The 26,666-nt window shown below is 35.7% G+C and overlaps 3 protein-coding genes across 4 annotated transcripts; 1 reads left to right on the top strand and 2 right to left on the bottom strand.

Annotated features, from left to right (window-relative positions):
• LOC133318164 (uncharacterized) lies at positions 1-2,582 on the bottom strand. Its single transcript, XM_061520142.1, has 3 exons — positions 2,312-2,582; positions 2,074-2,220; positions 1-465 (listed from the first exon to the last, which is right to left on the bottom strand). The coding sequence occupies exons 1-3, from the start codon at positions 2,531-2,533 to the stop codon at positions 322-324; spliced, it is 513 nt and encodes a 170-aa protein (XP_061376126.1). The 5' UTR covers positions 2,534-2,582; the 3' UTR covers positions 1-321.
• A 1,740-nt stretch (positions 2,583-4,322) lies between these two features.
• LOC133318154 (uncharacterized) lies at positions 4,323-14,299 on the bottom strand. The gene is made up of 12 exons (XM_061520124.1): positions 13,995-14,299; positions 13,211-13,357; positions 12,981-13,095; positions 12,789-12,883; positions 11,958-12,061; positions 9,417-9,454; positions 8,837-9,072; positions 7,625-7,718; positions 7,327-7,517; positions 6,519-6,738; positions 5,317-5,484; positions 4,323-4,839 (listed from the first exon to the last, which is right to left on the bottom strand). Exons 1-12 carry the CDS (start codon positions 14,190-14,192, stop codon positions 4,688-4,690), a joined length of 1,758 nt encoding a protein of 585 aa, XP_061376108.1. The 5' UTR covers positions 14,193-14,299; the 3' UTR covers positions 4,323-4,687.
• A 905-nt stretch (positions 14,300-15,204) lies between these two features.
• LOC133318165 (putative pentatricopeptide repeat-containing protein At5g08490) lies at positions 15,205-18,324 on the top strand. 2 transcript variants are annotated; one of them, XM_061520145.1, is made up of 2 exons: positions 15,205-17,483; positions 17,589-18,324. In XM_061520145.1, the coding sequence occupies exons 1-2, from the start codon at positions 15,467-15,469 to the stop codon at positions 18,086-18,088; spliced, it is 2,517 nt and encodes an 838-aa protein (XP_061376129.1). In that variant the 5' UTR covers positions 15,205-15,466; the 3' UTR covers positions 18,089-18,324. The 2 variants fall into 2 exon arrangements, with proteins under 2 accessions (XP_061376129.1, XP_061376127.1); XM_061520143.1 differs by having other exon boundaries at positions 15,205-18,324.
• Positions 18,325-26,666: the final 8,342 nt, after the last annotated feature.

Here is a 26,666-nt window from a genome sequence, read left to right as displayed (position 1 = left end):
TCTGTAAACTTTTATTAAGAAAAAATAATAATAATAATAATTGGAACTTACATAAATCCTCTTCTGATGTTTAGAAAAGAAAAAGACAAAAATAAGAAAAGTAAAAGTAACATGATTTCTCTAGGTTCCCTATACTTTTGTTGAAATCTTCTTCTCTCCCGAATGTGAGAGGGAACATCACACATGTAACAACCGCGGAACCATGTAGGAAACTTAATCAGAAGTGAAATCTGGATATATTTGGTAATTGCCAACCAATTGCAAGAAGATGAGGTCACATTGAACCACTTACTTTAAGTGGCATACTTGTTTTGTTGATCTTCACATTTTACTGGGAACGGCAAGATATTTGGTATGGCGCCCCTGAGCAAATATTTTCCCAGTCTTTTTCTTCCTCAATTCCACGCTTACAACTGCTACTGCTTTTCCTACCCTTAGAGCCCTTGCATCAATCTCAATCTCCTCCTATTACACAAATTAGGATATACAATTATTAACACGCCCTTCACTTAATATTTTAAATTTTTGGATTAAAATAATTTTTCAAATGATATCATAACTTTTATGATCAAGTGATCTCGAGTGTAGAACTCACTGTCTCACTATATTAATAATTAGTTAAATATTATGCTATAACACCTTGCTTTGCCCAAATATTGTTATGGACTTATATATGAGACCCATATATTGATAAACTCAACAAAGGGCAATCCAAATATAAATCAATTACAATTAAGGAAAGGTATCAAATCAAAGATACCAATCCTAATACAACAGCATAATATATAGGCTTAGGCCCTTCACAATAGCACTGAAGGTCCAGCACTCAATACTCATAGGTAAACTCTATAAATAAGAGGTAAAACCTACAGGTATACACACTCTCTCTTTTACTGTTATACTGTCACTATACACACACAACACCCCTTTGGCAAAACAGTTTATTGTTCCTCTGTGCGCAGTGACCTACTTGACTCAAGGATATCTAATCCATAAATACTTTAGAGAGGGCACCTAGATCCAAAAGCAACATATTAACTTTATTGGGCTAGACATATTTGTCTCTAAGACAGAACAAATACAATCCTAGAAACTAGCAAAATAATTTTTGTACCATTAGTGGGGCTGCGAGCCCAATTTATAACCCTGATAGGGTGTAGTGGTTACTATAAGGGTATCAACGTCACCCAGCTTAACAATGAAGTCTCAGGTGTGGTATGGGGGGGTGAGAAGGGCTACAATGGCTATGTGAGGCAAGATAACGACATATATGTTGAAGATGCCATACGTTGGGTGAGAATAGGGATATTTATAGAGGAGATAATGTCTTGCCTGTACGAGAAGGTGAGCCAAGTCAACTCTCCTAGGAAAAAGCCAAAAGTACCATGCCTTACTGTGGCAATGCACTTTGCAACCCCTGTTATGCTGGTAACAGTCGCTGATGTAATAGCTGTGCAAAGGGATATCCATTTTGGGGGTCTGGTACGCTACCAAAGGAAGGTTGCATGCCAATGTAAGACATTCCGGTGTCTTACATTGTAGAATTTGTTACATGGAACAATGATAGCAGTGTTGGCATGCAAGGGCCAATAAAATTGACGTGGGTTGATTATTTGGGGCGAGACTGCCCTGTTGAGCTAATCGATTGGGCTATCCAGAACAATTTCCAACTACTCAAAACTACAAATTTGATATCAATAATACTTGACATGCACCATGTCAAAAGTTGAAGGTGGCAGTGTAGTAAAAAAAATCACCAGGCATTATTAAAATAAGGGAGGGGCAATGCTTTTCTGATGTTACATGAGATAACATTGTCTTATGTAGAGACATAATTAAGTGGATCCCACAGTTAAAAGAAAAGAAAAAAAAAATGTTGGTTCGGATTTCGATATGTGTATCACATGAGATAATATTTTTCATGTAAAATGAGAAAAACATTTTTCTTAAAATAAATATATTTGATGTTTTGATAATTTTAAAAAAATAAAAAATTAATACTTCCTTTTTTAAAATAATATTTAATACAAGGTAATAAATGCCTCCATTCAAAATAAGAAGATCGATACTGACATCGACGGAGACAGCATCCAAGTATGAGACGTTGATCTCGACGGAAACTCCAGAATTGGGTGAATATCCGGCAGAGGGAATCGCGGCTGCCCCAACCAGATCCACCAGCGTAGCGGTGGCACCACCGTGCAAGGAATTTCCGGAATTCTAGGAGTGAAGGAAAAAAAAAAAAAAACACATAATCAAAGTTAATTAACCATTAATTAATTATATATATATAGAAAGAGTAGGAACGAACGAGTAAACGTGGTGTTATCTTCATGGAACAGAGGACACGGCCAGGTTCGATGAGATCGACGCGGAGGCCATTCAAGATTAAGGGTTCCAAGAATCTGGAAGGCATTCCATCGAACGGCGTCGTCTTAGTAGATGCGTTTTGGCATCCTTTCTCTAAGTACCTCTTCACAGATTCCAACTCCATTTTTCTTCCTTCTGTGATTGATGACGACGACTTTGCCATTTTTAGTTTATTTCTTTGACTTTCAAGTTTCAACTTTTTAATCCCTCACTCAAACCAAACCACCAACTTTTATATTGGTGACTATAATTCTTTTTACTTATGTCATTTAAATAAACATTTTTTTCTTAGATTTACTCCGTTTGCGCTGTTTTTTTTGCCTTTAATAATTTATTTTTTTAATAAGAATATTTTGACTTTATGTGTGTATTTGAATAGAATTTAAAAAAATAAATAAAAATAAAACAATTTTTTTTTAGCCAAGATTCCTAACTTTTAAAAAAAGTTAAAATATTACTTTTTACTTAAGCTTATTTTATAAATATTGATAGTGCTGACGAGAGCGGGGAGTGATCGCCGGTGCGAAAGGGCATGGATAAGGAGCGACTTCTGACAGGTTTCCAGCGGGGGTTACATGAACGAATGAATCGAACCGACACCCGAAAGAGATAGATTCCAAAGACTGTGCAAGTATGAGACTGCACAGTTTGAGATAGCTTATAATAATTAATTGGTACTACCTATACTAACTAGATGCATCTACTTTTCGATAATCGGAATGGAAGAACTCCATAGTTAAGCGTGCTTGACTTGGGGCAATTTCTGTGATGGGTGATCTCCTGAGAAGTTTTCCCGGGAAGCGTGCAAGTGAGAAAAAAACACACTGAAAAGTCTCGTGTTAGTATGTGGGGATAATTGATTCTTGAAGCGGTCAAACGTTACAAGTAGCACCAAACCATTTTTATTTTATAATATCATCTATATATAATAAATTCAATATAATTTAATTTGGATTTGAATTTGAATTTGATCGGTTTTTAATTTTTTTTGAAAATTTTCAATATATTAATTTGTCAAATTCATGAGCACATAGAAATAATATATTAATATAAATATAAATTAATTCACCAAAATATATCAAAATAAAAATTTAAATTCTAAATATAGCTACTATTTTATAATATATGTGTGGAGTAAAAAGGGAGAATTTAATTTAATTTAAGATATAATAATTTTTTAAAATAAATACTATATTTTTTACATAAAGATATTATTTTAAGAAAATATATAACTTCAATTCTATTTCGATTCGATTGGTTTCTAAATTTAAATTTAGGAACCAATCCAATACAATTTATTTTTTGAATTTTTTAACACGGTTTTTTTTCCAATACAATTTTTTTTTTCAATTCTACTTTTGTTGTGTCTAATTAATTATGGCTACTATTAATTTTATTTTTTTTATTGAATCATCGACTTAAGTCTTGGTGCTGAACATTTACAAATTCTAAACTAGGTTAATCTGAGCATGAGCCGATCCAATTTGAGTATATCCACGGTTTAAAAAACAATTAAACTAGACAATCATTGAATAAAACAATTAAACTAACCTTTAAAAAACAATTAAACTAGACAATCATTGAATAAAACAATTAAACTAACCTTTAAAAAACAATTAAACTAATCATGAGCCGATCCAATTGTTTTATTCAATGATTCATATTATCTCTAGACAATCGTTTTGGCTACATATATATCAATATTAAAAAACAAAAGCTTGTCACCCCTAAGACACAACACAACCGGTCCACGACCTTACAATTCTAAGTAGATCTATAAGAACAACCTATTTGATGTCCCAAATCGTGTTTTAATCGTAGGCACATTACTCTCTTCCAAATTGCCTAATGACAGTCAATGATAGCGTAGCGGGGATTGTGGAAGATTGGGCTGGTGTAACTGTAAAAGTTTAATTTGAAATGTTAAAAAAAGTGTTCAAAACAAATTACAATATAAATAAATTACGACCAAGGATAAATTAGTTAGAAATACATTAGTAGTGGAAAAAATACATAAAATGGGCATTTGATAATAAAGGAAACTATAGAGAGGGCATTCTAATACACAAAACAAGGAAACTAGAAAGCTGTATGACCATCACCGTCAACCTCCCAGTAATCAGATACCCTATCCTTGGCTCCTAGTAAAACTTCCTGGAGGCAAGGCCAAACTAAAGCCCTTTTTTTTTTTTTTAAACAAAAAACCTAATAGCAAATGTATAACAAAAGGGGAGAAAAACAAAATAATCCCTACTGAATTCTACAGTGTTTAGTGTCTACTGTAAAATTCTCTCGAAGTGGTTGAGAGAAAACCAAATCAATTAGTTTTCTTCTCTTCTTCTTTTGCAGCATCCGTCTCTGCAGAATCTACAACCTGATCATCTTCACCTCCAAAACCAAATTCGTTCACACGTTTCTTGTCCACTGGATAAATCCATCTCTGGTATACATATATGAGAAAGATAAGATCTGCGAGGCAGGAAAGGACAAAAGAAATTAAGACAACGATAAAGGCCATTTGACGAACTGATGCTTGCATAGTGCGTGCAAATTGTATCATAAATGAGTGCATGCAAATTGTAAAAAAATTTAACCTTCATCTTGATACAACCACACAACCGTGAAGTTCAAATGCGAAGTTTATTAGCTCTCAGGTAGGTTGGGATTCAAAATTCCATTATATAAATAATTATAAAAGAAAGAGACTAGTGAGGCTGCTACAATAAAAAATTCAAATGTCAATGGCTTTTTGTTCTATCCACATTTATTTTACTCACAATTAACCCACCTTTCCTCCTCCCCTCATCAGGTCTTAGCACCTCCTTTGTTAGAAGAAGAAGAAGAGACAACATTTCATGCATTACAAGCTTATTAATCTTAAAATGAGGCTACCCTTAGTATATAAAGCAGTTGCCCAAAAGCATGTGGTCATGATCCCAATCTTACCATCACGGAAGACAGAAAGCCGATGTAGTGTTGGCATTTTAATGACAAAGGCAAAAAGATCATCAATAATGGTGTTGAGAAACTTGTAAGTCATCTGCCTCCAAGGTAGATGAGCAACAGATTTAAGCTTGTAGTTGATGAACAGTTGAGGACACATCATAATAAAACCTGCGACAGTTTTCCAGTATAAAGAGTACAAACATTACAAACTTAATGATCAGAAACATCTATGTTAAAATTGGTCAAATATCTGTTACGAAAAAGAGTTTTTTTTTTTCCTTTCTATAAGTAGAAAAGGAAAAAGAGGGCGAATCGGAACAGTGATAAAACTGTTGTTTCATGACTAAAAGGTCGTGAGTTCGAATTCAGGAAACAGCCTCTTTGCAATTATGCAAGGGTAAGGCTGCGTACAAGGATATCTTTCACCCCACACTCGCTAGTCAGGTTTAACGAGGAGTCTGCGTACAAGGATATCCTCCACCCCACACTCGCTAGTCGGGTTTAACGGGGAGTGATTTTTTTTGGTGGTCGGGTTTAATGGGAAGTGATTTTTTTTTGTGGTTTTTTATAAGTAGAAAAGGAGGGGAGGGGGGTGTGTGTGTGTGTGTTGGGGGGGGGGGGGGGGGGGTGGGGGGGTAATAACTAAGAAGACATTGATCTTTTTTAACAAAAATGATAAAAAATGCTGCCAAGGAAAGTAGCAAACATTGTTGATTTGCTACAAGTGAATTTCATATTTATTCTATTTTGGCCCAAATACAACACCAAAATAAATAATAAGAAAAATTCAGATATTTTTTCTAATTTACGTTTCCTATAGAGAGAATTAATCATGCTTACAGCAGGATAAGGGATGTTCACTTTGGTTATTCAACTCCCAAATTAAAAAAAGAGAGTAAAAAATCCTCATCTATTCAAACAAATGTATAAAAACTCTTTGCTTTAAGGTTTAACTCAATTAATTTATAAGACTCCGCTATATCAGCAGCACGTGTAATTAACACCGATGGGGAAAAAGGTTCATCCCGATCCAGGACAATCTTGCTCGGGATGCATGAACTGCAACAGTTAGGAACTTAATCCTACCAAATTTATTGGAGTCTAGGCACTTCTGTTTAAATTAATCAATTTTAATAGTCATGGTCATAAATGATAGCATCCCCCCAAAACACAATGATAAACCAAATTAGAAGAGTGCTTACCAAACATGTATACACAACTTGTGAGTGAAGACAGAATCCAAGAATACCAGCTCTTGTGACGCTCATACTTCAGTGAGTAAACAGCGAAGCCAGCAACAAGGAGAAATAGAACATAGGACAAAAACTTCATTGCAATATCATCATATTCCTTTGTCTTATTCTTTACATATGACTCTCGATCTCGGAGCCTCAACATAGGTATCCTCCCTGTCCTATCAATCTGGGAAAAAAATAATTTGCAGCATTAGGGATATATTATAAAGCCATTCATGTGTGTTCACCTAATAGCTTAAACTTAGGGTGAAGTTGGTTCACAACATGATTTTAGAGCCTCTATGACCAAAGTGCTCTAAAAATTCACGTGTCTTCACCTAATAACTTAATCTTTGAGGAGAGTTGGTTCATAACATGATATTAGAATCTCTATGATCAAAGTGGTCCAGAATTCAATCCTTGCCCTCCCATTCTTCTAATTAAAAAAACGAAATTTCAGCATAAGGTAGGTTCAGCACCTGCACCCACATAGTGCATGCACGCATCCACACACCCACCCGCACACGCACATGTAGTACCGGTATACACGACACATGACAATAAAGGGGTGAAACTCATAATGTCAGTAACACATGCACTCGCATGCTGTACTGGTATACATGACAATAAAGGGGCGAAAGCTTGTAAAGCCGGTAACAGCAATCATTGCCTCTTGAACCATGCTAATTTTTATATCAAAGATTCAAAATGCACACCTATCAAATATGTTCATATATACAGGGCAAAAAATAAGCTAGAAGATCACGAACAATACCTCTATGCGCATGGCTTTTCCAATTTTCCAGAACTCAATAATGCAACCAATTCCAGAGCTTGCAAGAATCATCCAAGAGGTGTCGTTGTCAAGCAGATAAAGGAAAATAATAAGCTGACAAATAAAGCTCACAACAACAGTCTTTGCAGAGAGTCCTTCCATAGATTTATTTTTGTTCCAAAATTGGATGTCTGGGTAGAAAGAAAATAATTAGATGATAAGCTATGCCTCTAACCAATTCCATATAGATTTCGTTTTTGGAGTTACTTTCCTAAAGATTGTTATAGAAAATTCATACCATTCTTGAAAGCCAAGAAGTCAAACACTGAATGAAGAAGAGAAACAACCATGGTAACTGCCAGGAGGTAAGGATTTCCTTCCAAGAATACCCTCTGATATAATTAGTCAGACAATTAGAGAAACAAGGCACTTATCAATTCATATAGAGGAGACAGATGCACAACAAACACAGGGGTTTTTATATTTTGAAACTTCATCTTAAATTTAAGAGCATTAATATACATTACATAAATAAGCAGTGCTTTACAGTTTGAATGCCAAGCTACTAAGAGACAAATCCAATAAAGGAGCATAGTAGACATGAGCATTGTGAGGTAAAGGTTAGGTAGGATAGGATAAGATGTACCTAAATAATATAGGTGTACCTTCAATAAAAGACTATCAGATGATTTCATTCGAGATTATACAACATGGAGATGCACTGACCACAGCAAAAGAGGGACAGAACTCAATCATAAAGTAATATGGGTCAAAGATCAAGGATGAGATTGTGGGAGAATTTATCAAGATTCAAGAAAGATATGGCTGTAAATAACGTATCATTTAAATTGGAAGGAAATTTGTTTGATGTTTTCCAATGCCAACTTTTGTTTCAAATATCAACCCGAGGGACCAAGACCTCATATATCTGATACAAAACTTAAAAAAAAAATAAAAAAAATCATATACATAATCTAACACCTGATACCTGGGAATAATTTACCCAAAGTCTTCAGAAAATCATAAGAAACTCAGAAATGGCTTTTATGATAGACAGCTTAACTATTTATGGAGCATATAGCCACAGTCCACAGTAAATCAGAGGTATGCCCACCTAGATTTTGTGAAAATACTAAATATTATCTTTATTAAAATGTCTTCCAACCCCCAATATTGCTGTTTTCATCAAGATCTCATTCAAAAAGCAATCCTCAATTAATCAGTAGTGCTTGAGTAAAACATTGCTACTCATTACAACCAAAGAGGACAAAATATAACGTTTTTGGAATTAAATAACATGATATTATAACTGGCAAAAATGTGAAGCCAACTTCATAGAGAAGGATGCAGTAAAAATAAGAAAAAGGCCTTAAATCTCAAACAAACCAACATTTAACTCGGTACCCAAATATATGAGGTCATCTCAGTACTCAATATGCATGTTCCATCAAATAAGTTCAGTCTACTATACTAACGTAGAATTGTGATAAAATTTTCTAAAACAACAGACCTTAAGTTCATCAGCCTCGCCTTCAAGCATGCTTCCATAACTACGGTGAATTTGGAAGGACTGGTCAATCTGCAGGAATAATTGCCACTTCGTCATACTAATGGGACCAACTTCCAGATTAAGTGATAACTCAGTTACTGTCTCATTCAAAGGTATCAGCTTATCCCTGAGTAACCAGAACTCATTGAAAAAAACAGTTGGATAGTAGTTCCCAGTAATAGGATCGATGTTGATGTCTGGGCACCAAAAGTTAAGGAAAGTAACACATGATCAGCTAACTTGCATGAATATGTCAGTGACCCAGTGTCAACATATTGGAAGGTCAACAAGGAATTCAAAATTCAAAAAATAAGAGAAAAATTAAAAAAAAAAAAAAATTACTTGAAAAACAAAAAGTATTCAATTATATAAGGCCCTGCCATCCACAAGTTCTCCATTATTCTATATATTAATCTTGCATAATATGAAAATATTTTTTTAATTCTAGACATGGTATCCAGAAACAAATGCCAAAAACAACAACGGGTAAGGTAATAAAAAGGAAATAACAAATAGAAAACAATGTAAACGACAAGGATACATGGAGCAATGTTTGGTGGTATGCCTGTTTTTGGGTACCTGCAATCAGGAAAAGTATAACATAACAATCAGCGGCATTAGAAAGAATATCAATCGATTAACTGGCTCAGCCACATACAAGTGTAGAAGTAAGATTTTAGAAGTCTTCCTACCAGAAATGAATCTAGGAAATGTAGAGGAAGAAAGTTCAATGGCTTTATTTGAGGAACAATTTAAGACAGCAAATTAAGTCTTAGTCTCCAAGATTTATATTGTATGACTAGTATCACCCATGGAACTACATTTACAGTGAGGTGGGTTGTGAAAGGGTGAGCCAACCAGTCTTGGCAGCTATAGAGTTAAGATTAAATACTCACATCCTAAGTGAATGCCGATTCTAGGACTGAAAGGTTGTATTCCAGATTGATAAAAACCTTGAGGTGCACCATCCAAAAAGCTAGCTCAAAAGGTGGGAGTGCCCAAGGCCTTATAAACCTCACATTAGTCACCCATGCAACTAATGTGGGACTCCAATGCCCATACATTGCAAATGGGTCGTAACATTCAACCACGCTTCGCAGCCCAAGCCCGAGGTTGCAAATCCAAGGGTCCAACCCTCGGGTTCCAGTCCCAGGTCCCAATCTACGAAGCATAATGGGTGCTCTGATACCACTTAATAAGAACCTTGAGGTGCATCACCCCAAAAGCCAGCTCAAAGAGTTAGAGTTCTTAAGGCCTTATAAAACCCACAATAGTCACCCATGCAACCAAAGTGGGACTCCAATGCCCCTTGCAAATGGGTCGTAACACAGATCCAGGATTCTATAGTCATGATCTTCTACTGAGATTAAGTGATTTCTAAACAACAATAATTTTAGTTTACCAGGATTGTCAGTCTTGAGAATGATATGTGAAACCAATGCACTCAAAATGAAGAGTACAATTATACAAGAGTTTTGATGATAACAAACAAGCTTGGAAGCGACTTCAAGGATAATACAACTCGCAACAATCAAAAAGTCCAAGGAAGCAATTCAACAAGACAACAGAAGCAAAACCTTCAACACACATAATCAAGATAGTAGTATATCCTTGGGGCTTAGATCTGAATGTAAAGGTAATTGATTAATGGTGCATAAATGAGCTCAAAGGATACTTAATTAAGTACATGCATTATCCATGACACTAATCACTTGAAAGTTTTTGAATAACTCATGAAAAAGACCCTTGACACTTTTTGTAACCTCGAAACAATTTTATCAAGTCAAGGAATTTTACTAGAAGTGATTAGAGACAAGATTGGAATGCTTTGCAACTCGAAAACTGCAATACTTAAGTTCTGACAAGAAAGTAATCGAATACTTGTGCTGAGAACAAAGTATTTGAATACCTTATGAAAAGTTTTCGGATACTTGATGAAGTATTTGAATACCTCACGAAAAGTATTCGAATACTTACTGGGCTGTAGTACCAACACCTATATAAACTCATTTATTGCTATTCAGAACATGAAGTATTACTGTTCCATTGATTTTGCAATCATTTTTTATTATTCTCATTAAATCAAACACATTTATTACTTGTTCTTACTCATATTGATCATAAAACTTCTTTGAGCTTCATTCTTGTGTCATTGATCAATACCCATAAGCTTCAACTTGTATAATCTGTACTTTAAGAGTACAAATCCATTTCTAAGCACTCTCCTTCTGTTTATTTAAGTTGAGGGTAGTGAGACCCTAGTGAAAAGGTTGCTCATAGCCTAAGAAAGTGAGTGGAAGTGTAAGGGTTTCAAGAACCAAAATTCTTGAAGTTTGTAGTGGTTTTGTCAAGCACCCTTGAAGCTTGACCATTAGTGGAAAGTTGATCGAGCGGCTTCAATCTGGACATAGGTCACGGTGGTAGTGACCGAACCAGGATATATCTTATTTGCAATCTCTCTAACTCCTTATCTCTTTACATAAGCATTGTTAGAATACTTGAGCATATTTAAATTCATACTTTGCATATTATTTGCTTGTATTAATTTCTATTCTTTAAACTTTACTTGTGTCAAATCATATAAACTCAAGAAATTCGTTTTCAAGAAAGAAAGTGAGGCATTTTGCGAAAATATTTTTAAAACTCAATTCATCCCCCCCCCCTCTCTCTCTCTCTCTCCTTGAGTAGAGTGATGGGCATCCCAAAGTACCAATTAAGCTGTTATGATCTAGGTGGAATTCATGAATAAACAGCTGAATCTTCGAAAATAAATTTTGTGAAGTTCCAATCCAAAGAGAAAGGAAGAGTAAAAATTGATTTTCATTCTAAGTAAGGTGGCTAAATATTTCAATCATCCCTGGTACTAGCTAATGCAAAACTAAAGACCAAAATAATTCCAATTAAAAGAAGGCCAATTTATCTGACTGTCTCTTTCATCTCCTGTGTGACATTTTCTCATAGAATGACAGAATAATAATCATCACACATCAATTTATAAACGGAAATAATGACTGGCAAAACACCAGCACGTATAGATAAAAGAAAATGCACCAACAAATTTAATGAATTCCAAGAAACATACTGAGTGAAATCAGCAACCAAGTTTATAGTTATATTTGGTTTCCAATATGAAACCCACTCCACAGGACCATCGTCATTGGAATCATCTTCAGCATCATCAACCACCTAACACAACCAAAAGTGATAAATATTGAGATCATCATGAAATCAGCAAGTAACATATCCTGGTGGCAAACATTGAACACTAATATTCAGCATTACTTGCATGTCCCCTAAAGGTGCTGCATCCGTGTATTAGTTTCCATCTGTTCTTTAGAAATAGAACTTCACTAGTATCAGACAGTAAACAAATAAATTTTTAAAAAAATGCAAATCCATGCTTCAACAGAAAACTGTATAATCTCCTATTAAGAAAGGTCTTGTGAACCCTGACTTAAATTTTATTGGAACCTTTACATAAATTTTCTGGCATGTGTCCTTTGATGGAATGTCCTAACCCAACTTTTGTTATTTAAGAAAGTATCCAAGTTTTTCCCACTCTCAACAAGTGTCTATTTTTCTATATCAGAGTAAAGAAGTAAACAATAATAATACTTAATCAAGATACAAGAAGTTATCTCACATATACTGTGGCATCGTCATGCTACCAACTAACACAGAGGACAAATATGTAAGAGGGAAGATAAAGACAATGCTTTCAAAAATCCTCCTCGTGTTCAAGCTATGATGAAATATGAAATTTATAAAAGTATCTCGACATTATGAAGAATATAATATGATAGTTCTAATGTGTCAAAACTCAACAGAATAAAGATCTTGAACTGAAGGACCAAAGTACCATCATAACAAGTTCACAAAAAGCTAATTATAAAAATATGAGCAAATAACAAACCTTGGATGTCACTTGAGCCTCACTAGAATCTGCTGAACTTCCCAATAGACTCTTCCTTTTATCTGCTTTTGACTTGGGCAAGTGCTTCACAACAGCTGAAACCAATAAAAAGAGACACATCTTGTAAACCACTTTCTTAAAGTTAAACATATTTAAAGTGAGTAAAGTATTAATGAGAAGGAAAAATCATACGATGTGTCCTTCCAAATGCTGCCTGAGGCTGGTATTCTGGGTCACTAGGGTCAGGTGAATATCCAGATTGTGCAAAGAAAACATGAGCATATAGACTTCCATTGTGCTTCAAAGACTGGAAAAAGAATAAGTAACCATAAAGTCCAATATTAAGGGAGCTACTTTAAACTTCAATAACCAATATAAATAAATCATGCATAGCTAGCTTTATCATTTTCAGGCAGTCATACCTCAGATGGATGATATTTCAAACTAAGGGACCTGGTACTCTCAGGTCCCCAAACAGCATATGGAATATTGGTTTCATGCCATACAAGAGAACTTTCACCACCAAAGTCATTGAACTTCTCACGCTCAGAAAGATAAAGCCACATATCCTGAACAAAATGGCATCCAAAAAGAACTTGATTAAGAACGAAAACAAGAAGCAACACGAACTAGAAAAACAATTGCAGTTTGCACCAACAACAGAACACAGGCTAGTAGTAAGATAATACTGATAAACTCTGTCTGCTCATGCACAACACAATTATTTTATCCATCTCTTTTCCAGTAAGTTAACCTTCAGTTATGTAATCCCCTCGTGAAGTTCAAACTTACATTCCTTAAGTGAACAAAAATATGCAATTCCCTTTTGTACACAAAAACCTAATTTTCTCTGCACGAGTTGTTTATTTCGAGACTTTGATCGAGAACAAAACTATCTCACATAAATATTCATACTGCGCCAAGACGAAATTTCGTTCAATCATAAAATCGTAACCTAAAAGTATCATCAACGTCCTATAAGTAGCTAACCTATGTTCAAAACTCAATCTAAGTCACTAGACAAGAGAATATAGAAGAAAAATACTGCTAGTGGAGACAACACGGCATAACTGAATTTTTCGAAAACTAAATGCAAAATAATAATAATAATAATAAATAATCGAAGTGAGATCATGATCATGCAATGGAAGTTGAGTTAGCAGAGGGGGAAGTAGGAAGAGAGAGAGAGAGAGAGAGAGAGTGCACCAGAGGCTGTGCTTTCTGGAAAAGGTTGGAGATGAGAGCGGAAGTTTCGACAGGCTTTTTGGGAGAGAAGAATTTAGTAGCGAAGTACCAGAAAACCGCCATGCGTATGATTCCGGTGAGGCCAAACCCTCCTTGCTGTTGTTGCTGCCTCCCTTGCGGCGCCTGGCCGCCTTCAACTACTGCCGCTGGCGGCGCCATCTTCGGCGGAGAGAGAGAAAGGGAAAGAGAGAGAAAGATCAGTGATGGAATCGAATATTTGAAACGAATACTACGACGGTGTTGCTGATGTATTTGACGTTAATAAAGGAAAGGGCCTAGTGGAATGAACCGAGTGGCCAAGATGCAAACTGCAGTTACTTAAACAAACTAACCTATTTATTCATCAAGTTGTAAAAAGGTTAAAAAAAAAATTAGATGAATAACGTAACATTAAATTATTTTTAAATAATCATTTTAATAATTTCAAATTAAAATAGAATTAATTAATACTCTTAGTTTACAAATAATATCTATTTATTTTTTAATTTCTGCTTTATCTAATATTCTGATCTCTCAACATTCATTTTCCCCATTTTTATTTTTTAAATTTTAAAAATTTGATTGAACAGAAAAATTGCTTATCATTTAAAACAATGATGATTATTATTATTATTATATATTTATTTTTCTTTAAAAAAAATCAACAGAAATATTAATATACCACTATAATTGTAAGTATGGATACCTGTTTGCTTATCATACTAATGTTTAGTATTTGAATTAAAATACAATATCACGTCGCCAAAAGAGGATCTTGATTGTCCGTTGATAAAAGAAAAATGAGTCATTTCAAGCAAAATATATTTACTATATTGCCCTAAATATACACGTTATATGCACACACAAAAAATATATGATTTTTTATTAAGAAAATACTTTTAAGAATGAAATACCTGAACTGCGAATATGTAACTCAATTTCGTTATAATTTGTAAAAGAGTTCGTAATAAATAGAATTACTCCAAATAAAATTCACAAGATTATTTTACTCGGAATATATATATTATTTTCAGTATATTCCCCCTTTTTTTAATGGAAGATGACATTGTGCGCACTAGTTGTAAAAGTGTGTTCCAAATTTAAAGATTTAGAAAACTCAATCTATTCCTGGAGGTGCCGCGGATGGTCACTTTCCCGGCGAAGAAACCGTCGTAAACGGCGGCGGGCCATATGGTCGGAGAATACAAAAGTCAGCAGCCAGATACTTCCCGTTAATCCATTTGTAGCCAGAAACCAACGCGTTGATTGGACTTTTTCATTTAGCACGCTACCTGCTTGTGAAAATGCCAACGAACACTATCCTTATTATTTATTTCGTACAAGAAAGAGGAATTAGAAAGCCCAAGTTTTGAGCTTGTCGTGGCTTTCAACTCTATTGTTCTGTTTTCAAAGGTAGTCTAACGTTAAAGTCCCCTTTGTAGCTTCCTGTGGGCATGCTTCAACACAATTTCAGGACATGGGGTTCCATCATTAGGAGCTTATGTGTAGATTCCAGGCACAATGAAGCATTGTCCCTTTTCCGTCACAGCTTAAATGGTTGTGCAGCTTTTAAACCAGATCACAATGTCCTTGCTGCCATTCTCAAATCTTGCTCTGCCCTTTTGGCTACCAACTTGGGCAGAGCTCTGCATAGTTATGTTGTTAAACAAGGTCATGTTTCTTGCCAGGTTACCAATAAAGCGTTGCTTAACATGTATGCTAAATGCGGCATGCTTGATGACTGCCTCAAGCTGTTTGATCAGCTCAGCCATTGTGATCCTGTTATTTGGAATATTGTTTTGTCTGGGTTTTCAGGGTCCAACAAATATGATGGTGATGTGATTAGGTTGTTTAGGACAATGCATTCGAGTGGGGAAGCTATGCCCAATTCAGTTACTGTTGCTATTGTTCTTCCTGTTTGTGCTCGTTTAGGGGATCTGGATGCTGGAAAGAGTGTGCATGCCTATGTTATCAAATCTGGTTTTGAAGCAGGCACCCTTGATGGAAATGCGCTTGTGTCAATGTATGCAAAGTGTGGGCTGGTGTCTCATGATGCATATGCTGTCTTTGATAATATCATTGACAAAGATGTTGTTTCGTGGAATGCAATGATTGCAGGCTTTGCTGAGAATGGGTTATTAGAAGATGCATTCACATTGTTCAGTTTAATGGTGAAAGGACCTATACAACCAAATTATGCAACTGTTGCAAATATTCTGCCTGTTTGTGCTTCATTTGATAAGAATGTTGCCTATCGTCGGGGAAGGCAAATCCACTCTCATGTGCTGCAATGGCCTGAATTGTCAGCTGATATTTCTGTCTATAATTCTTTGATTAGCTTCTACTTAAAAGTTGGACGGATGACAGAAGCAGAATCTTTGTTTTGGGCAATGGATTCAAGGGATTTGGTCTCTTGGAATGCTATTATTGCAGGATACACATCCAATGGCGAATGGTTAAAAGCATTGGATCTGTTTGGTAATTTACTATCTCTTGAGACGTTATTGCCAGATTCTGTGACCATTGTCAGCATACTTCCGGCTTGTGCGCAATTGAAATACTTGCAGATGGGGAAACAAATCCATGCATATATTTTAAGACATCCTTTCCTTTTTGAAGATACTGCCATTGGAAATGCTTTAGTTAGTTTCTATGCAAAATGTGGCTATACAGAACAAGCATATCATATTTTTTCTATGATATCCAGGAAAGACTTGATTTCATGGAATTCTATTCTTGATGCCTTTGGAGAGAAGAGGCATCATTCAAGATTTCTCAGCTTGTTACGTTTGATGCTTAAACTAGGAATTAGACCTGACTCAGTTACAATATTGACCATAATCCATTTTTGTGCATCTCTTTTGAGAGTAGAAAAGGTTAAAGAAATACACAACTATTCAATTAGGGCTGGATCTATATTAAGTGATACTACAACAGCAATTGGGAATGCAATACTCGATGCGTATTCTAAATGTGGTAACATGGAGTATGCTGACAAAATGTTTTGGAATCTATCAGAAAAAAGAAATCTGGTCACATGCAATTCACTGATTTCAGGTTATGTGGGGTTAGGATCACATCATGATGCAAATATGATATTTAGTGGGATGTCAGAGACAGACCTTACCACCTGGAATCTTATGGTTCGAGTATATGCTGAAAATGATTGTCCTGAGCAAGCTCTCAGTTTGTTCTATGACTTACAAGCTCGAGGGATGAAGCCTGATGTAGTGACTATCATGAGCCTCCTTCCAGTATGCACACAAATGGCATCAGTCCACTTGCTGAGCCAGTGTCATGGGTATATTATTCGGTCTTGTTTTGAGGATCTTCACCTTAAAGGAGCCCTCTTAGATGCATATGCCAAATGTGGCATCATAGGCTGTGCATGTAAGATATTTCAATCAAGTGCTGATAAGGATCTGGTTATGTTTACTGCTATGATTTGTGGGTGTGCTATGCATGGCATGAGTGAAGAAGCACTTGGGATTTTTTCACGTATGCTCGAACTGGGAATCAAGCCAGATCATGTTATCTTTACATCTGTATTATCTGCTTGCAGTCACGCTGGCAAAGTAGATGAAGGCCTGAAGATATTTTATTCAATGGAGAAAATCCATGGTATGAAACCAACCATGGAACAGTATGCTTGTGTCGTAGATCTCCTAGCTCGAGGTGGCCGCATTAGTGAAGCATATTCTCTTGTGACCAGGATGCCAGTTAAAGCTAATGCAAATCTTTGGGGGACATTGCTTGGGGCCTGCAAAATCCATCATGAAGTAGAATTGGGGCGTATTGTAGCAGACCAACTCTTCAAAATTGAAGCTAACGATATTGGAAACTATATCATATTGTCAAATTTGTATGCAGCAGATGCTAAATGGGATGGAGTCATGGAGGTCAGAAGGATGATGAGGAACAAAGATTTGAAAAAGCCAGCAGGATGCAGCTGGATCGAAGTTGAGAAGACAAATAACATTTTTGTGGCTGGAGACTGTTCCCACCCACGAAGAAGCATTATTTACAGTACACTAAATACATTGGATCAACAAATTAAAGAACCGGTGGAGTTTTAGCTTGTCTTGCTTATGCATGATGGCATTCATGGAGTTGCAGGAGAAATCATGCAGACACATTTCATAGATGAGTTCTATTCTTGAGGCATTTGAAGTGTCATAAAGCTTGGTTGAATTTTTAATTTTAAACTCGAGTATCCAATCTCATTTTTCTTGTGTAAAATATCTATTTTAATTCTGTAGGTAGGTAACATTAGTAAAGAAAATAAAAAGTAAAAAGGAGGTATACACTACAAATTTATTTGATTTATTTGTAGTACTTTCCCTGTAATTTGAAGATTGCTGAAGAACAGAATTGCAGCTTAGGGTTGCCAAAATTATACTTGTTTTTGGAAATGTCTGGGGAAACAAAGTGACCAATTCTGGTTCAGAGTATCCTGGTTTACACCGCGGTGATGGATAAAAATAAAATCGCCTCTCTTTTATAGCTTTATCTTCTTTGTTTACTTCAGGTATTGCTGACACTTCTTTCCTTTCTTCTTCCGGAACAGATAATAAAGAGAAGATTGTTCAAGGGGTGATGGGGCTTTGAAGATGACTTAAATTCCCGGATAAGGGGCTGTTACGAAAACTTGAATTTCTTGACTTGGAGGGAGAAAAACATGTATGTTTGGGATAGATGGGTCTGATTTGGGCATTGTGTATTGCCTTCTCTCATGGAGTTTAGATATTGTCCTCTTCGTACCAGCAACCTTTGTTTCCTCTCCTTTTGTTGTAGGGCAACGTTGTTAAAACGTAGAGTCTACGTTGAAACAGTAGGGGAAAGCAAAAATGTAAAATCGAGAAACGTAAACGAAACGTAAGAGTTTACTATGTATCAAAAAAAAAAAAATATCCGACACACACCAATACATAAGTCATCACAAATATAAGTGCAAACACTAAAGGAAATAAAAGTTAAGTTCAAACTCAGTCATCATAATACATATTAAAATCAAAACACCTAGGTAATACAATTATAAAAGATATTAACATCTCTAATTTAAGTCATTGGAGTTCAAGTCAATATCATCTTCTTCATCCCCTTCTCCACTAATAAATTCACCAATAAATTCGGGAATTTTCAAATTATTCAAGTTCTCTTCTTCTTCATTTGGATCATCCAAGCCAAAGGGATCTTGATCTTCTTCAACATCTTCCAAAAATGCTTCATATGTTGGTTCCACAATCCAATCATCATCCGACTCAATATCATCAATGAGGGATATAATCAATCTACACATGATGTTGGTCAATCAATGAGGGTGGACTTGTTCAATCACAAATGTCAATGTGGCAAGTTCACAACATATAAGTATCCATGCAGCCACATCATAGCAATGTGCAAGGCAGCAACCTTGAACCATTATGATTATGTTGACCATGTATTCTCCATCTGATACATTGCTTAGGTATATGTTGCACACTGGTATCCAATCGGCAATGAGTTATTGATTCCACCAGGCGATGACCCAATTGTAATCCCAGATACAAACTTGGTACGTGCAAAGGTAAGACCAAAGTCTTCAAGAATACATAATACGATGGATTAGGTTGAGTCTCAACCCTCAAGCAGCCAGAGTAGATGTAGGTGTTGGACAAGTGGCTTCAATACTCAAGAGGGGGGGTGAATTGAGTTTTATAAAATCTTTTCGCAAAGAACCTCCTTTGTATTTTAAAGAGTATTTTTTCAATTAAATGATTTAACAAGGAAAAATCTAAGTGTATGAGTAAGTGTGTGATCACTAAAATAAGCAAGCGAATAAATAAACACAATCTAAAAATGCAATTTCAAGACTAAAGCAAGGAGTTCAAGGTTAGAGAAATTGCAAACTAGATGTATCCTGGTTTGGTCACCACCACCGTGACCTACGTCTAGACTGAAGCCGCTCGAACAAACTTTTTCACTAGCTATCAAGCTTGAGGGTGCTTGACAAACCACTACAACCTTTCAAGACTTCGGACTCTTGATGCCTTACAATTTTTCACTCCAAATTTTCTTAAGAATTTGGTGACCTCTCAAGTGTAAAGGGTTCACTCCCCTAACTATTCAAGAAATCAAATGGAGGTGTTTAACAATAGCTAAGTACTCTAAAAGTACAAATTATACAAGTTGAAGAACTATTGGCGTTGACACTTTCACAAGAATAAAGCTCACAGAGTGTTTATGATCAAGATGAATGAGAATAAGCAAACAATATGATTTAAATGAAGAATAATGATCAAGAAGTGTTGTCAAATCAATGGAACAATGATTCCTATTTGTAGAAGCCCCCCATGAGTGTTTATTCAGCCATTTTCGCAAACTAGCCATTTTATGGCCGTTATTTTTGTCTTCTAGTGCAGGAGGGAATCAATTCCCTTGCTCTGGGAATCGATTCCCAACTTTTCCAGAGAGAGGGAATCAATTCTCATATGCAGGGAATCGATTCCCAGCCTGTTGCAAATGTTGGAAATGCGTTCAGGATTGATTTTCTTTGTTTCAACTAAATTGTAATCAGTTTTAAGCATTTGATAAATGTCTAATATTATCTTTCATAAATAAGATATGCTAGGAAACTTTCTCATTATCAAATGATGATTTAATGCATGTGTTTTGGAAAAACAACTTTAAGCTTTTCATGCAAGTAATCAATCACCATCACAATTAACTCTAAAATATTATTTATGGACACTTTGGGTTTAGATTCTTCTCTTGAAGCTTGGGGCTTGATCTTCTTTAAGCTTTGTCCATTGTCTTGATGGACTTCACAATCTTTGCTTGAATCTTTAGACTTCTTTTTTATTGTTGCAAGTTGTAATGCTTGAGGTTATTTCTATGTTTGTTTATAATCATCAGAATCCTTGAATTCTATATTCTTCATTTTGAGTGCATTGTTTCCACAGTAGGGATTGCAAGCAAGTTGGTCATATATACGTACATGTACAATGAGAATTAGACAAGCTTAACTGTATTTTGTATTGTGAGATGTACTCAAAAGTAAGCTGGTGTCTTGTATTATTCACTTTTCGACATTTTATTCAATTAAATGTGATGAACTTATTATGCATTTGTTGTTCCTTTTATATATTATGCATTTGTTTATATCACACAAATTGTCATCCCTAGTCCCACTATAGTAATACAGAACACAAAGCAAGGCATTATGTCATTCTTGTTGGTGAATCACACATTGTTACCCTAAAACCAACCTAAATCTTGAGTTGTTGCACAATGATGGAAATTTTAAGCATGGTAGGTGTTATATAGCCTATATTTCTCTCCCCTAGTCATAATGTACGAGTGTATGCATTTACAAAATCATTTGGACCAAAAAAATTCGTGGAACAGAAGTTGGATTACCAAACCCAATTGGTATACTCAAGTTGTCTACTTGAGTACTTGATACTCGATAAACCACTACATGTTACTCGAGTATACTAGCTAGGTTTTGCAATCCATCTTCTGGTCCAGGAATTTTTTTGGTCCAAATGTCTTTGTAAATGCATATACTTATACATTATGACTTAAGGAAGGTCTTCTAGGCATCATAAGGTTACAGACGGTCCTGAGTGCGTAACGGTACAAAACCATTAAAGGCAACTTGGTTTCAACATACCAAGTTGTCATTTAGGTCAACAATGACCAAAACTTGAGTCAATTGACACACTCTAATGCATTTGGACTTGGGAAGGGGGTTTGCGCATGTAAAATGAGTCAGTTGTCATTCAGGTCAAGTTTAAGCGGCAAAATAACAATATTCATGCTAAAATGTAAACATAAAGTCATTAAACATTAACATAGGAACAATTTCATTAATAAAACTTCATTACATAAACTTCTAAGTACAAAATAAACCCTAAATACAAAAAAAAAATCCCTTATGCCTGGTATCTGAGTGCATCACCTCATCCTCATGGCCCCCCTCCTCCTCAGAAGCAGACTCAACAACAACATCAGGCTCCTCCACAGTGCGTGGACCCTATATGTACCCTACTTCCAAGCGTCCTACCCTCAACTCCATATCAGACCGCCACATGCCTTGTGCCTGTCTAAATCCCTAAACTCATGTGTCAAGGAGTTAAGGCCCCACGTCAAGTTATGCATGGATGTCATAACATGGTCAATAGTCCATCCACCCTTGGGAGCTAGAGGAGGTGGTGGTCGAACATGGGGGAGAAGTGCAGGTGCATCAGCATCGTCAGCAGCGCCATCTTCACCATCATCGTCATCAGCAAGTGCATCGTCCATCTGTGCATCATCATGAAGGGGTAGGGGTGTAAATGAGATGGGTCGAGCCAAGCCTATGAGAAATATTTTGAGCTTGGCCTATTAGTCTGGTACGAGTTAAATTCTAGGCTTGCCTTGGCTTGTTCATGAAAAATTAAAGGCTTGGCTTGAGCTTATCTTAGCACATTTATAATTATAAAAATGAATTTTTTCCAAACTCACATATGTCCAAATGTTGAGATTACAAATGCATTAAATTTCGATATCGAAGAAAGAGGAATTGAGAAAGAGTACCTAGGTTTGTTCAGTTGCTTGTGGAGTTAAAGATTTTTATTGATTACTAGAGTTGCGCTAAGTAGAAGGTTGGGGTAAAGTCGTGAAAAGGTGAGTGACCGAGGGTAGAAAAGAGAGACCAATAGTCAGAGAGCTTGTTTGTGAAATTGTTACTGTGAGAGAATACCAGTAGACAATAGTAAAAAAATATAGTTACAAAAGTAGGGTTAATGATTCAGTGATATAAATTATATATTATTTATTATAATAATATATCAGGTCAGCTCGCGGGCTTTCAAATCAAGCCTCATTAACTTAGGCTTGGGCTTGTTTGCTAAACAAACTTTTTTTAAAGCTTGATCCCGTTCTATTTATTAAACAAGCCAGGCTAAGCCAAGCTTTGGGCCCCTGACAAGCGGCTCGGCCCATTTACACCCCAATGTAGGGGGACTTCAAACTTCCACTACCACACACCCCCTCCTCTCAGTGATCCCACATTGTTGCGATAGACGTTTGTCGAACCTGAAATTCCAACCAGTGAGTCTTCAGGATTTCATTCCCCATACGCACCCCAAAACTATGCAGTATCTTCTGAACCAGGTATGCATAAAGAAATGGAGCGACTCTAGACCTCGTAGCCTTATGCATCAGTATCCATATATATAGTGCCTCTTGTACACCCTAATCTGGTGAAGGATGGCCCACATAATAACATAATCACCCTCCAGCACCTTCATGACATAATGCAATATGTGAGCAGGCGTAGACTGATTTCTCACAAGATACTGAGCATATTGGCCAGCCTCTGCATCAGGGATTGTAATTCTTTCTACTTCTAGGGGTATAATGACAGATTGAGAGGCCCTCTAGGTCTCGACGACAATTGAATCCCAATGATAACCATCAAAAATAGCATAGGAGTCTCCATTGTACATGGCTGCATAGTAGAGCATCAAAGTCGAAGCCGAGGAGCTTCGTCCACATAGGGCCAGTCATGACAATATCAATTCTAGAGACACGGGATGTCAGCTCACCCTATGAGTAGTGGAGGTTCTAATAGAACGCCCTTACAATAACCTCTGAATACAGGCACTCGATCTCCACAAGCACCAAGAGATGTGTCTGTCCCAGCAGTGTCATAATGTGAAACCCCTCGAAGTTGAAGAACGCATAATTCAGTGATTTCAGGTCGCATATGGCGTGATTCATGAAGTTCTTCACGAACCGTTCGTGTGCCACCACGTCATTGTTAAATAAATAACTGAATGGCATGTTAGGAGACTTCTCCACAGCTGGCTCTGGCTGAGAGGATGAGGACGCATCATGTCAGCACTTTGTCCTCTGCTCGGTGGTCAATGCGGCTTTCTTAGAAGTATGTTTGTCAGTTATTTTTTCACAATTTCAAATCTTAAAAAAGTTCTAAATCAACAACACAAAACACAAAATAACAAAAAAAACAATGAATAATTCGGCAAAAAAAAAAAACCCAAATTGGAAAACCAAGGTTTCACAAATTTGGGTTCAACACTCTAATTCATAGCAAATTTCGTGCCTATTTGGATCTTCTTTTTTTAAGCTAGAAGCTACTTATAAGCATAAGCTAGGCCAAACAGGTTTTGAGAAAAACTTTTATAATGAAAAGCTCTTTTTTATATAATGAAGAAAAAAGCTAAAAGCTCCTAGGAGGAGCTTTTTTAAGCTCTTATGTGTTTTTCTTGAATTGTGTGTGTGTTTTTTTAAATGAAGACCTATAAAGATAGAGAGAGAGAGAGATAGTTTTCTTGAAATATGTGCTTTTAAGTAACTTTCAAGCTAAATTTTTATGTAATTACCAAGCAGCTTTTAGCTTTTATTTAAGCTCTTTTTTTTTAGTTTTAGCTTATAAGTAGCTTCTAGCTTCAAAAAAGAGGATCCAAACAGGCTTTTCACATGCTAATCAACACAACAAACCCAAAAAAACTAACAAATAAACAAAAAATTCGAGGAAAAATTGGGAGATTTGGGTTAGGGTTCATAAAAAAAAATACATACCTAAATAAGATTCCAATTGGTTGAAGAAGGTGAGGATGATGATGGTGGGAGAATGACCGGTTAATTTCAGTGGCTAAGTGAAGGAGATTGCACTCGGGTATGTGAGGAGGGAGAATGAATGATACGAGGGTTTTTATAAATAAAACTCAGCTCTGAAGAATACTGGAGTACCCCACTCATGGACTCGAGTACATAATGCTTCAAAAAACCCAGATGAAAAACAATACTCGAGTATTCAACCAGTGTACTCGACTATACACTATTTTGCGAAGAATACTCGAGTATCAAGGTCCTATACTCGAGTACATAACTCGGTCAACGGTCAAATATGTGTAGATAAGTGATATGGTTTGGTGTGAGGGCAAAATTGTAATATTTTTTTAATTAGGGGCAAAAGGGTCAATCACCCCTCATGATTTCTTTTTCTCTTTCTTATCTTCATATGACCCCACATGGGTCTCATACACTTTTATATGTGTGTAGAAAATAATTTTATCTCTTAGAAACATCAAACTCATATATTAATCCAGATTTCCATAAGGTTTGCTACCTTCTTGGCTTACACTACGAGATTCTTTCGTTTATACGAGCTTAGCAATGATCAATAAAGGCATGAGCAAATTACTTCAGCAAAATCAAATCCCAATTAAAAATAGGAACACTTTGTCTAAAGAAGATAAACAAAGAAGTTAGGTACTAAGACTGGTGACACAAGGAAAAAATAATTGTAGCTAAGGCTCTACAGTGTAAACAAATGCAGACATAACAATTTCGTCACTCGTGATTAGTGTCCATAAACACGGGTTATTATTTCAAATTAAGTTGACCCAATCTGCCAAGAAACTCTTCGTAAATTGTTTTCTTTAAATAGGAGAATAAATACTTGAATAAATCATGTTTTTATAGGTTAACTAAACTACACTAATTGATAATATAAACAGATGTTTTTTTAAAAGAATTTGTCCGTTTAATGCACTTTTAAACTATTTTCTTAACCAAAAAGGTTTATCCAAATAAGTCCTGGGATGTACATGTCACTCTTATCTGTCCCACTTGCTTTGGATCATTCTCGCGTGATTTCTAGTTTTTGCACTCGTCCTTATACTTCGGTTTTTTTCTTTGGCTGTCTTTGCCTTTTACACCATTCTCTCTTTATTACCCTTTTTCTCTTTAAAAAAAAAAAAAAAAAATCTCAGTTTGGATTCCATCTTTGTTCGTTTGGTAAGAATTTATTTGCTTATGGTAGTTTTTTTTTTTTTTTTGATAATCTCTTATGGTAATTTTTAACTATATGTTGGTTGTTTATCAAATGGAAATATTGACATTAAATTTTATCTGCTTCATTAGCAGTTAAAAATTTATCTGATATAGTATAACACCCAAAAATTTTGCTTTGATTAAGGATTACTATTAAGGTTATGATTTATGGTTGAAGCTTAATTAAAGAGTAAAATAAATAAATGAATGGGTGTAAAAGAATTTAATTTGGATAAAATTGTCCCTGCCCTATACATAACTTAGAATATAGGCCAAGGGCAACTGAATCATGTGACGCTAGTTTTTTTTTTCTTTTTAACCAAAAACACCTTCAGCCCCTTTTGATACTCACCACCGAAAAAAAAAAAAGAGAGAGAGAGAGAGAGAAGGCCTCTTCTCCATTTCTTTTTCTCTTCTCCTTCACTTCTCAAAAATATATACTATGCTTTTCTCATGCACATGAAACTTGAAAGCTTCACCATGGAATTAATTCTTCATCACGTTTCAATTTATATTCACATGCAATCCACCCAAACCCATAACCCTTAATCTGCATGGAATGACTTTAAACTTCAGGGTGTTAAAATTGCATCAAAAGCAACATGCAGAAAATTACGGGCAAGCAATATGATATCGTCACACGATATATCTCTCGTTTTTTGTTTGGAAAAGAATAATGTTACCTTGTCTATTAAGGTTTCAAATGCCTAAATAGCATTCGCTAAAATATCTCGTCAGGCGGCTAACATTACATGAAGAAATAATTGTTTACAGAAAGAAACTTTAAAAATTTCTGGGAGTACCGGTCAACTCATTGGACCTCCGATA

The sequence above is a fragment of the Gastrolobium bilobum genome, unplaced genomic scaffold (genome assembly GCF_033153095.1).
Source record: "Gastrolobium bilobum isolate Gb01-03AN ecotype WA unplaced genomic scaffold, APGP_CSIRO_Gbil_v1 utg5821, whole genome shotgun sequence".
Classification (NCBI taxonomy): Eukaryota; Viridiplantae; Streptophyta; class Magnoliopsida; order Fabales; family Fabaceae; genus Gastrolobium; species Gastrolobium bilobum.
This window is presented reverse-complemented; position numbering and strand designations above follow the sequence as displayed.

Coding starts and splice junctions, on each gene's coding strand:
- LOC133318164 (XM_061520142.1), bottom strand. CDS start 2,533: ATGGCAAAGTCGTCGTCATCAATCACAGAAGGAAGAAAAATGGAGTTG. Junction 2,221..2,311: donor AGATAACACCACGTTTACTC/GTTCGTTCCTAC, acceptor CTTCACTCCTAG/AATTCCGGAAATTCCTTGCA. Junction 466..2,073: donor TGGATGCTGTCTCCGTCGAT/GTCAGTATCGAT, acceptor TTTGTGTAATAG/GAGGAGATTGAGATTGATGC.
- LOC133318154 (XM_061520124.1), bottom strand. CDS start 14,192: ATGGCGCCGCCAGCGGCAGTAGTTGAAGGCGGCCAGGCGCCGCAAGGG. Junction 12,884..12,980: donor AGCATTTGGAAGGACACATC/GTATGATTTTTC, acceptor TATTGGTTTCAG/CTGTTGTGAAGCACTTGCCC. Junction 9,455..11,957: donor TTGGTTGCTGATTTCACTCA/GTATGTTTCTTG, acceptor TCCTGATTGCAG/GTACCCAAAAACAGGCATAC.
- LOC133318165 (XM_061520143.1), top strand. CDS start 15,467: ATGCTTCAACACAATTTCAGGACATGGGGTTCCATCATTAGGAGCTTA.